This window comes from Rhea pennata, chromosome 5, assembly GCF_028389875.1.
Source record: "Rhea pennata isolate bPtePen1 chromosome 5, bPtePen1.pri, whole genome shotgun sequence".
Taxonomy (NCBI): Eukaryota; Metazoa; Chordata; class Aves; order Rheiformes; family Rheidae; genus Rhea; species Rhea pennata.
The window spans coordinates 62839701-62852145 of NC_084667.1; the positions used below are offsets into that span (position 1 = coordinate 62839701).

At 40.9% G+C, this 12445-nt stretch overlaps 1 protein-coding gene across 1 annotated transcript in view; it reads left to right on the forward strand.

Moving 5' to 3' along the window:
* KCNH5 (potassium voltage-gated channel subfamily H member 5) overlaps positions 1–12445 on the forward strand; it is a 155775-nt gene that overhangs the window by 121970 nt on the left and 21360 nt on the right. The window contains exon 10 of the mRNA XM_062576827.1: positions 6015–6211. Within this exon, the coding sequence (XP_062432811.1) occupies positions 6015–6211 (197 nt within the window). The remainder of the gene's footprint in view (positions 1–6014; positions 6212–12445) is intronic.

The window sequence follows — 12445 nt, forward strand, 5'->3', positions numbered from 1 at the left end:
TGCAGTTCGTATTATGCATGTTCCTTATAATAACGAGCCGTCCCATCTTCCAGGTCCAGGTTAGCATACATGGTACCACGTAGGATTTCCTCCTACTGATGGTTGTTCAAAGGTGTTCTTAGCTCTTACTGACAGAAGAGAATGCAGTATTTCTCAGATTATTTTGTATGTTTAGAATATTTTCATCTCTATCTGCACAAGAGTTAAATATAATAAGGAGCATCAGTCTCAATTTAGTGCCAGCTGGTGTATTATAGATGTGATCTGCAGCCTCTAAAGTCGGAAAGATTCCTTCCTTTGAGTTGCGATATCTTTGAATTAGACCTGCATGCTTCATTGCCAAAGCCAAGAAAGTCTTGGAAGCCCCAAAAAAGGAAAGTATTAAAAATCATGTGATATATTTCTTTTAAGTCAGACTTAACAGTTTGAGGCAATCTGATTTGCCTTATGAGTTTTGAAGATGGTGGGAATGATCATATTTTCAAGTTTATTTCTTCAGCTAGTCTAGAAACTTACTTCTGTATAAGATCAAAATGGAGATTCTCCATCTCCAGGAGCTGGGACTTTTGGGAAAATATGAAGTAATGGGAAATGTGCAGTGAAGGTGTGAGATACCCTCACTAATAGAAGACTATCTGTATAGACCCTTTGCTCTTCTTGGAGCAGTCCTGTGATCCTGTTTGTTTGAAGAAAGATGAATTTGTTTTCGTTTGTTTTTTTTCAGCTGCCAGTGGGGAAGTTTGCACTGCAGAGTAGCTTGGCCAGCATGGGCTGGGGGCTTTGACACAGTCTCTTGTTACTGATTTCTTTACTGGCCACTTTGAATATCTTTCAAATGCTAAAGGCTATTTTTTCCCATCATTCTGCACTTTCATGTGTTAATGTGCAGTCCTGTAAAGCTGGATTTCTGACTTTTCAGTGCCCAGTTCTGAACTGATTTTCAGGGGAGTTCGGTACCCCAGGGAGGTTTTGGCTAGAACATTGACAGAGGCAAGGAACCCTCTCTCACAGTCTGGCAGTCATCTTTGCACATACTGCTCTTCTTCAAATCCCTTCTTTGGACAGAAACAGCTAAATCAGCTATGTCCAGAAATCCAGCCAGCCCAGTAGCCTGTCTCCAAAAATGGCCAATAGTGGATGTGCAGGAGAAAGCAGAAAGATAAAGCAAGCATCTGGTGATACTTCTCCAGAATATTCTCCTACCCTCTGGTAAATTGTGTCTTAGGATTTTCCTCACCCAGAGGGAGAGCTTTGTGTTTAATAACTGCAGATGGATTTTCTTCCATGAATTCATCCCATCATTTTGTGAATCATTGCAAAGAGCCTCAAGGCAAGGAGTTGCATAGCTCACCTATCACCAAGCCATCACAGAGGCAGTATGAGTAGAAGGAGGGGGTTCCCTCATCGCTCATTGAATTCCTGCATTAGTCTGAGATATGTCTGTCCTGCCACCAGAGGTTTGATTGCAGATTCATAGACACATGCAGCCACATACATACCAGTGGCAGCTGCAGGGACTTGAGATCTGATCACTGACCTCCGCATCTGTGCGTGCTGCCATCACTTCATTGCTTTTGGTACCAGAGCTAATTAAATGAACATTTTTCTCTGTGTAATATGGTTTTCTGATTCTGCATTCACACATCTTACTGTAATGCAGTTTTACTCTTAGTCCAGCCATGGGTCCAGCTTTTTTTTGTTCACAAGAGGCAGTATTTAGAAGTATTTAGAAGGTCCTAGTTAGCATATGCTAGTAATAATATGCTTATTTAGGACATCAGCAGGCCCAAACAGAGATCAGAGTACATTTTAAATGACCAGCAGGGTCACTCTGTGCTTGTGCAGTAAATGGGAATGTGGGATTGGTTGCCTTTGGCTAAAACAACCTTACGGTTCATGCGTGTTACATCTGATTAGGCACACGAGCTGCTTTCTGGACGTCCAGGCATCTGAAAAGGCAACTGGTTGCAACAAAAAGTAGCACGTGTTGCCTATGCTTCCTAAGCAGCACAGGATTCGAGCATATCGTGTTGGAAAGCCTACTTATCCAACACACTTGGCATTGCTAGTGTGACTAATGGGTCCTTGGAAGATGTTTTAAAAATGGAGGAAGGGTAGTTGACCTATTAGCTAGGACTGCACACAGCATGTATTTCTCAACTTTGCTCCCATTGCCAAGAGCTATCACCTTAAGACAGAGTCTCAGCCCCTTTTATGAGTTTTCGCTTTCAGAGCTGTTTTCCACCCGGAATTTATTTTTTCATTGCCTCTCCAAGCTTTTTCCCAAAGGCCCCATCAGGTTCTTATGTCTGCTAGAATATTTCTTAGCTCAGTTTTTGTCCCTTGCTAGAAAAGGATATGCTTTCTATTTGTATAGCTATATACAGGTTCTGCGAAGCTGTTTAATGAGTCTTTCATCTCTGTGACTCCAAGGACTTTTTCATTCCCTTTGCAAGCCCCCAGGGAGTTCAAGGCCCTTGAGATTTGGTCTGCCTGAGAGGTCCAAGCATGAACTGCAGAGTCTCACAAATTGACAAGTCAGTCTGTTGAGCAAAGGTGCGGAGAACATCTGGCCCCAGAAATCACTCTACTTTTTTACTTTTCCAGTCATACTCCTACTTCCAGTTAAATCTCTGTCTGGGGATGAAGGAGTGGTGGATAATGAAAAGGAGAAAACAATCCTGTAGTTTTAAATATATCTTTTAACTTAGAATTTTAAATATTTCAAGAGTGGGATTGTGCCATGTACATACAACCGTTATAAAAGCATCCAGAACCATGCATATTAGAAAGCTGCCTGGCTTTTGGGTAGGTGCAGCTGGGTGCCTGGGGACGATGCCTTCCAGCAGCGTCGCTGCTCCTGTATAGAAGAGGAGCTTGTGTATCATGTGATTATCTATTACATAGTTATATGCCGTGTAAATCTTTCTCTATAAACATAAACTACATGTATACATATGCTCGTATACGCACATAAATGTGTATACATGCACACATATATAGAAATATATGTGCATGCATATATATATTTATATATATACTTATTCTGTCCGTGTCCTGCCAGCTTTGTTCGGTGACACCCAGATCCTGACTCCCCTCTACCCTTTCCTATCTGCAGTTCATCGTGTCAAGTGCAAAATGTACACAAAAGGTTCCCGTTCTCGTTTTACAGCTTTCCCTTTCCCACGCCTGCTTAGGGCACCGGCAGAGCCGGGGGGAGAGGCCGAGCAAGGACTGTGCGTGCGGAGCTTTGCGCCTCTAGCAGGATATAGGAGCTGCTGCTTTGAGTAGCTGGTGCGTGAGACCCACCGGTTAAACCGTCTGTTGAAATTCTATGAAAGAGAGGGTTTTTTCACTTAGTTATGCAGCGTAAAATAAAACTTGAATGAATAATTACTGCTCTGTATGCCGCAAACTACAGTAAATAGGGCCAAAGTACAGTGCATTAATCTCCGGATTTATGAGAAGACACACATTGTTTTAGAGGATTTGTTATGTTTTGTTTTCATTCAGTACATTCCTTGGTGTGTTTATAACAGACGAATGAGACTCAGAAGTGTGTGAGTGTGGACAGCACATTCCGAAAGTCTTAAACACCTCCAAGATTTTGTATTTTTCCGAAGATAAACCTCAGTACTCCGGAGCTGATGTCCCTCTTCTGTTTGCCTTCTGAGAAACAGGGGGCATTGGCAGTGGACAGATACCTGCTTTACCTTTTAAATTGTCTCTGTCTTCAAGTAACTGCTTCACCATTCAAAGCAAATGGCTGGTGACTCATGGGGAAGTGAATAAATTCAGTGTTTCGCACGTCTCAGCCCCTTTTTGAGGAACCTGGTATAATTTACTGCCTCACTGAGCCAAAGACAATGAAAAGATCTTCTCAAGTTTGTGAATGGTGGTTTTATTTATAAGTGATTTTGGTATATTCTGTAACACAAAGAGTGTTATGCAGGGTTTCCAAGCGAGCATCCTCTGCTTTCAACCTCTTGGCTTAAATTAGCCATATATTACCCTAAATTCACAAAGAAAACAAGTATTTTCCTCACATTCAGTGAGAAAATCATAATAGCCCCTATTACTGAATTCTGTCTTTTTAACTGCAGTCTGCAGCTGCTGAAAGCAGAAGTCCATGCTGTCCGGCATCCACCTCGGAGAACACATCCATTAAGCAATTTTGTGCGTTTCAGAAATGGTCTATTTTCTGTAAATTATGTAACTGCTGAGTATGTCTGTAAACCAGGTTTTGAATTGTGGTTATAGGCAGGGACAATTAACTGTAAAGGGTAATTTCAAACAGTACATTAGATAAGTGATATGTTACTAGGAAATGCTCCGTGATAAGGAGAGCATTTTAAGGCAACTTATTTTGTAAATTATATAAGGTGTAGTATGTGTTGCAGTTAATCTTAATTATTTCAAAACACATTGCATTGTTTGAAAGCAATGCAATGAGAATGCAGTTATAACCTTTCTAAGGGGTGATTCTACACTGGAGATCTTATATTATTTCTTGGAAAATAAAAATGAGGAAATTTAAGTACTTGCACATTTTATTTCACTCCACATGAGAAATGTTAGTCATGGTTTTACTGGGTACAATACCTAAAGCAGAAATAGAGTCTCTGACCACAAACAGCAATAAGATCAGATAAATTATTACTCTGGTTTGTGTTCCTCAAATGGAGCTGAGTGAAATGCTTCAAGTTCTTAAAGAAGGAAGTGTTAAAACATACTATCACTTCTGTCCCAAGACTATAAAATCACTAACTTTCACCAGGGGACTGCTTGAGGTACCGGGAATTAATAGAGATACCACCACTGTTTGATTCATTTTAATAACTACTAAAATCAAGAGCTTGGACAGTATTAGAATCTGAAGGAACCTTACTCTGTAAATTCCCTTGGTGCCGTGGTGTATACTTCAGGCTCTGAGGTGTCAGCTTGTCATGGTGGTAGCCCAGCACATTGCCCATAAGCAGCCTGGCAAGAAGGGGCAGCTTTTGGATCCTTAAAAATGGGCTTTCTGCTGCGTCTGCTACTTGTTCTCGGGACAACTGAAAATGTATCTAATGTCTGCGTCTACCTTGGTGTTTCAGTTGGGTCAGGAGTGTATTTTTGAAGTTGATGTCCTTCATCATCATCATGAAACAAGGGAATGTGGAGAAGCACCTAATGCACTCCTGCCACTGGTAGCTGTCCTGTCCATGGGACCAGGACAGAGCGAGTCCTAAGTCCTCCGAATGTGCAGAGTGAATTTCAGGCCCTCAGCATCCACTATTTTGCTGCGCTACCTGCCAAGGTAGATGTAGCTTCTGTGTATAGGTGAAGTTTTTTTCACACGTGCAGGTGTTTAAGGGGTCAAACCCTTATTCAGCAAACATTTAAATACAGTGTTAGACCCAAATACATAAGTTTGCATTTAGAGCTAGACTTTCGGATCTGTTTGGATTGAGAGCCAGATATTTAGAGGTTTACAGTGTGGTTTTCAGAAGAAAGTTGCTGCTCTCACTGAAGTGGAAATGTTTGAACATCCTTTAAAAGGTGATCCTGGGACCTTGGAAACCGGTTCTTATACAGTCAACACTACAAAACTGTGGAACCTAAATGCCATGGACTTTCAGTGAGATTGGGGCTCCTAAGTCACTTAGGGACAGACCCGTAGAAATATTCAGTCACTTGAACATAAATTCAACATTAGTTCAGTGCTTATTATATTCATGTGCTTTTGAAAAATGCATCACCTGCGTCTTCAGCTACAGTGAGACCTTTACAATCAGGCTTGTATGGTTTGTGACACAGAACAACCTATAAATATCTTAAAAGCCTGGGGCTACTGCTAAGGCTACTCTAGTACCTCAGATACTTTTAAAAGTTTTATCCTTATTAGTTTTTGGAGTTGGAAGCTGGTGTTAGAATGATTGGAAGCAGAAGACATTTTGGGAAGAGTTAATTTGTTTGCTGAAGAATACTGTATAAGCATTAACCCTTAACAAATTTTTCCTGCTGTTTTTCAGGTAAAGGTGATGTGTTTGGTGATATCTTCTGGAAGGAAACTAGTCTAGCCCACGCATGTGCCAATGTACGGGCTCTGACGTACTGTGATTTACATATTATTAAACGGGAAGCCCTGCTTAAGGTGTTGGACTTTTATACTGCTTTCGCAAACTCATTCTCAAGGAATCTCACGCTCACCTGCAATTTGAGGAAACGGGTAAGGCAACTGGTCTTGTTTTCATCTTTCTTAGGTAATAAAAGATTGGAAACTCTTGCAGACTATTTGCAGTGTTTAACAACCCCCAGTTTGCTCTTTTCAGGTCATTGCAGATTAACAGGCCTTTCAATAAATGCTGTAGCTGTTTGTTAATGACGGTTCAGTAGAAGTTATCCGTAGATTTGTAGCTCTGAGTAGCAGCTCTAGCAGGATAATGTAGGAATTACTTTCTTTTCCTTTTCTTTGCAGTTACTGTTTTTTTTTCCATTGCATAATGTATAAAATTAAATTTTATAGTCTAATAGAATCCAAATTCTGAATTCCTCTGAGTTAAGGTTTAATCTCTCATCTGCTAAAATGTAAGTCAGAGTTCAGTCTAGTAGATCTGCCTGGCACAGACCAACTAAGAGAAATTTATTGATGTTAAATAAATAAATAGTACTCAGCAAAAGTATTATTTTAATACCTGTTTCTCTCACTTGCATAGCTTAGAATTTTAATATGGCAAGGTTAATAAAGCTTGGTAGTGATTTTACATTCATAGCTCACTTTTTAAACCCTCCTGCCCATTTTATAATCAATCAGCAATGCTCACTCTCCATTAGTCCTTGCAAGGAACACTTCATCTAAAAATTAATTAGCTATAAAGACATATCTTAAAAACAGGTTAAGGAATTCTTTAATTCGCATTGCGGCTGCAAATTTTAATCTTTATAATTTTTTTTTTTTTAAGATTGATGAGGGTTATATAAATTTCATTTGCATAGAGAAATCTCATAACAATGATTTATAGATTATTGAACATTAACTGAGATCCTTTAGCTTCAGGAACACTATATGTATATATATATATGTATATATATATATTTTTTTCTGTAGCTGTACTTAAGGAATCTCACCTGGTAATGTACTGAGACTACCTCAGTATTTTACAAGACAATTTCAGGCTCTATGGAAACAGGAGTTCAGCACAACTAGAATTTTATTTCTCTGAGTCTATTTTCTGAATACTTCTTTAAAAAGAGATTTAATTTTTACTGCTTTCCCTGTGACCAAACATGGCACGAAACACCCTTGGCAAAAACAGATGCAACAGGATTGCAGACCTCCTTGTGTCTTCTTGGGAACCTGAAAGAGCTGAGCTATAATCGGGTTTGGTTCCAGCTTGTCAGCTTTCCTCTGACTTCAAGCTTGTTAACTCTGCTTCAGACCTAAAGAAGGGCTTTTGGGCTTGAAGGCTGGTTTGTTATCTGTTGATAAGATGTCCTTCAAGCCCTGGCTTCAGCACCCCCCTCCTGTGCCATTCTCAGCTACCTGCAATGTGTCACGAGCTGCAGGTCCCAAGAAGAAAATTCTGCTTGGGATGATTTCATGGGACAAGTTAAAACAATGTACATTGTGTCAAAATATACCCTCTGCTTCTTGAAACAGTGAACCTGTCACTTCAGCTAGTTTCCTGGGACTCTTCTACACCCAAGAGCTGTGACAAGGTTGTGCAAAGGAAAAACATACGTGAATCTTTTCCTTTTCCTTGCTTTCAATTTGGCAGTTCTGGGGTGCATATGGGAAATAGCCTCGTGGCTGGTTTTCATGGATTCTCTTCTCTCCCTTACACCTAGTTTCAGCCACATTCATTCCCCTGCAGTGCTCCAGTGTAGGGAGTCCCGGCTTGCTCTGATGGTGGTGCTCAGGGAGATCAGGTCACCTGCTCTATAGCTCAGTGTTAGGAACATGCATTTTCCCACAGTGGCAATGACTGAAAGCAAGTAGGATCTGAGCAGCTCTTCCAAAGAGAGATTGGATTTTGCAGAAGAGTGACTGTATCTGTTGAGTGGTTGAGTTAGCATTAGGTGAGAGCACAAGAGCAGATGGACAGTCCAAGAAAGATCATGACAATGGTGATACACACAGGATGGATTTTATTTCACCTCAAGTTTGGGTGACTGTGTCCAAGCCAATCACCAGTCACCTTCATAGTACATGAAAAATGGTGTCTTCAGAGGGGAATCATCTGCCCACTCTTACATGCCCAACCTAGAAAGGGAAAAAGTGTCTTCTCTCTGTTGACTTTTGAGAGAGTCCTTGATCACTAACTTAAATACAACAGATGATCTGCACCTATGATGCCTCCTACAGTTTTACTCAAGAGTGATGTCAGGAAAAGAAAGCTTATTCCTAGTATTTCTGTAGCTTGTGCTAAACCAGAGCCTGCTTTGCAAAAATTCTATGTATTGTTCCTAGGCACAAAATAGATATCTTTACCTTCAACATCAGAGACGCAACCCAAGTCCTGTTGCATAAAAGCATTCAGGGGATTGTATCAAACCTCGTATCTACCAAAGGTGTATGTGATTCCCCGTTGGGCGTGGAAGTGTTTGAGAGTTCATCTCTTAGGAAACGTAGCACCATCCAGCACACCATTCCTCAGGCGAACAGAAAGCCGTTGTTCGGGTAACGAGAGACTGGGCTGACGGAGCAGCACCGTACTGCAGTGGTTTGTGCTAGAGTCATATAATCTAAATTGAAAGAAAATCATTGTCTCCTTTAATTGATTTCAATGGAAATATACTTAGCACTTTTTCTATTTAGTCATCTCTTGTAAGGTTTGACATTTAATTATAGCAACAATACACTCCTTGCAGTTCTGCGCTCAGGAAAACGCCTGTTTGTTCTCACTGTCAAAAATATATAGACAGAATTGTTTTTTCCATCAGGTCTACTGTTCGAAATAATGCATGCATGTACAGGGGTATATACACTCACAAATATATTTGTACTGCTAAAGCATTCTCCCTCAACAAGCACTAAGATGTAGTCCATAAACTGTGTAACAATTTAGGTGTTCAAAAAACTAATAAATTAATAATAATACTAAGCACAAAAGGTTAGTTCCACATGACAGGAAAGAGACAGTCACAGTGAAGTGGGAAAATAATGTTTTCTCAATCTCAAATAACATTTAGAGGCCTGGCATGTCGAATGACCTACTTAAGGCATCTGCTCAGCATGCTATTATCAACTGTGGATTTTTGTTTTCTTTTTCAGTGTGTTAGGTAGCTCAGACATCGCGCTGCATTTATGAGCCCATAAAATGAGAGTGCCTGCTAGCTTTTCGACCTGCAGCCATCTCTCCTGCTCAGGGTGGCAAAGTGACTTTTAATCTGTAATTGCAGAGTATTGCAACATATCTTGTTTCATGCACTGAAATCTTTATGGCACATCTAACATCGCTAATGCACACTCCAAGGCAGAACCAGGGCTTTGAACTTTTTTTCCCAAATAGGGAAAATAATTAATCTGGAAAGATGTTCTTTGAAATCACAATGCGATTACATAGCCGCCTCTGAGGACTGAAAGTTATAAAACAGTGCTTGGGATGAGTCTTTAAAGCGTTAATTACTGATTCCTGATGTTGGAAGGGAATATTAATAATGTCTAATTCATTAAGTGCCTTTCAAGATTTGCCTTTCAAGATTTTGCACAGCTAGCGTGAGGGCCTCCTCTGCAAGCTTGAGCCACAGAGCTTGGCCCAAGGAAGGGAGCTGAGACAAGTTTCTAGGAGACTCAGATGTGTATGAGTCAACGTACCTCTTATTAACGATCAAAATTCAGAAAGGAAGGCCTTCACTGAGTTACCTGATGTGTTCCTATGGAAAACCAGTGTTCAGCTGAAATATTGGTATTGCTTTTTTTTTTTTTTTTTTTTTTTTTTTTCCTGTTCTCATGGTGGCTCCCATTTGCACCAGCTGATGCACCATCTCCAGATAACTGCTACACTGTCAGAGTTTGTGCATGTGCAAGAAGAGTAAAGGTAAAATTCTGGCCCTTCTGAAATCAACACTAAAGTTCTTCTATGTCTCATAAAGCAAAGATTTCTCCTAGAGCTTTTAAGGTATGCAGTCATATACTGCTATTTTCTACCATGAGCAAAATGAGCTACATTAAAGAAATGAATCAGGAGCATCCTGTGAAGAGGAAAATTGTCCATATAGGATCTCTGGAACATTTGCTCCTGGAAGGTGTACTAGAGAATAAGTCATGGAAGTGCAAAGAAAAGCGAGTGCTTTAAAGCAATGAAGTACCATCCAGAGAAGTTTGGTTCTGATCTCTGAGAAGCTCTGGAGGCCAGGGACAGCACTGTAAGTGACTGGCGTTACATAATTCTTCCAACACAGTGTGAAGCTCTGAGGCATTTTAGCAGGCGAGTCCGTCAGATTGTCTTAACACAAAAGTCCTGTTTTTCTTTCTATTTCAGATCAGAATAATTTCTTTTCAAACTGTTTTTCTGTTTTACTTGCGGTTTTATGAATCACGTGTTATTTCTTGAATGAATCACACATCATTTCTATGTCATAGAATTTTTAGAAAAGCTTTATTTAATTTGAATTTTGTGTTAGTATCTCCTAAAAGTGAAGGTAGCACCATATTTGTTTAGGATCCCCTTTCTTTCCATGTTTAAGACTCTCCAATAAGCAGGCTACATTAGCAAGTATCCAGATGTAGAAACAATGCTGGGCAGAAAGCTTAGCTCTGTGCATTGGCCATTACTCCTGAACGTTCTTGGTTCTAGTTACTTACAGGTGCTCTGGCGATCCTGCAGACTTTTGCAGGTTTTGAGCTCTGAAACCCGTTCGCTATTATGGCAGCTAAAGTCAGAGCTGTTTCCATTTTGCAAGCTATTACACACACTCAGTCCTGTTCACTTTTGGGAAATGACTTGCCTGCACAGAGCAGGATCAGAGCATGGTCCGTGGGCAGCTCTGCAAGTTGTGGGGGTCACTGTGGAGCAGGCCATGCTGGGCACCTCCTCTTTTCAGAGGTCCATCTTCAGGGACTCTTTTTCTCAGTAGTGATTCTTACTGGGAGCTTCCTCCATCTGTGACAGTGATGATAGCAAAACCTACCCGGGCAGAACAAGTTTCTCCAGCATTATTAATAACAAGAAGTCAGGGAGCCATGCTGCTTAGGGAGTTGCTGTGACTAGTAACGTAGATCAATGAGTGGAGGCTCCGGTGGGCTCCAGGGCTCCTGTCCTGTGAGGGGGACTGTGCCCACTTCCAGGCTAGTACTGCCTTCTCATCCATCTCTCGTTCTCCATACTTCTCTTCTGCATGTGCAGCTTATTTCTTTGCTGATTAAAGCCGGTGGCCAGGGTCCCAGTAATAGCAGGATCAAGCCTCTGGAAAGGCAGATCCAGCAGATCAATTTCTATTATGGCTTATATGGCCAGCAGGCTTTTGGCGTGACTTTTAGTTCAGAGTTTGTTTGCAACTCAGTGGCTTGCTCAAGCCTATTGGAAATTAATTAGATCCACTTCTTGCCATTTTCTGTTCCATAATATTGCCAGAGAAAGTGTCTAACCTGCTTACTTTCTCCATCTGTATCTTTTGGGGGACTAAAAGCATCTGCAAGCTGATACATCTTGCTGTTTACTGTCCCTAGCTAGGGCAAGTGGGCACTGATGGTTCCCTGGCCAGGCACGGTGACAGCCATCTTCACTTTCCCAGGGCAAAACAGAGCTATCACCCGTAGCTGTGCTCCCTGTGGCATTGTATTCAGATATTTACTGTCCTTCTTGCTTTGTTATAGCAGCAGCGGGCAACTCACCTGTGATCATGCCAAAGGACACCTTTCTCAGGTGTGTTAGCCAAAGGTCTCACCTGTTCATTGTACTCCTCACTCTAGGCTCACCCATCATTCTAACAAAAGCAAACCAGTTTCTTATTCATGGCTTTGAGGTTTCTGTTGTTGTTGTTGCCAAAAAGATCAGAGCAGTTCAGGCATAAAGATGGAATTTACCTGCTCTTGCTCCCTGGCCCAATGAGACAGTAGAGCTCTCAGACTTGCCTTGCCATGAATTTCAGCAAATTCCATGTATCATCATCTCCATGTGAGATAGGAAAGATAATTTTACTTTGCCTCAGGATGCCCCTGCCTTTCCTCTCTCTCTGATTTTTAGTTATCTGTTTTTTTCTTCTTTTTATATGATCGTGTTGTCCCAGAAAATGAAGTCCTATAGCTGCAGTTTAGCTGTAGCTACAGTTTAGCGAGATTACAGAGCATATAAGTTATACCCTCAAAAAATCAATATTGTTTCATTTTGTTCACAGCTTAGCAGACCCTGCAGTTTCCATTATGTTCTAGGAAGCTTTCACTTAAGACAAAATGTTTTTTATTGTCTGGCCTCATTGAATTCCCAACTATCTTCAGATTCCTACTCTGGGATCCTCTGTG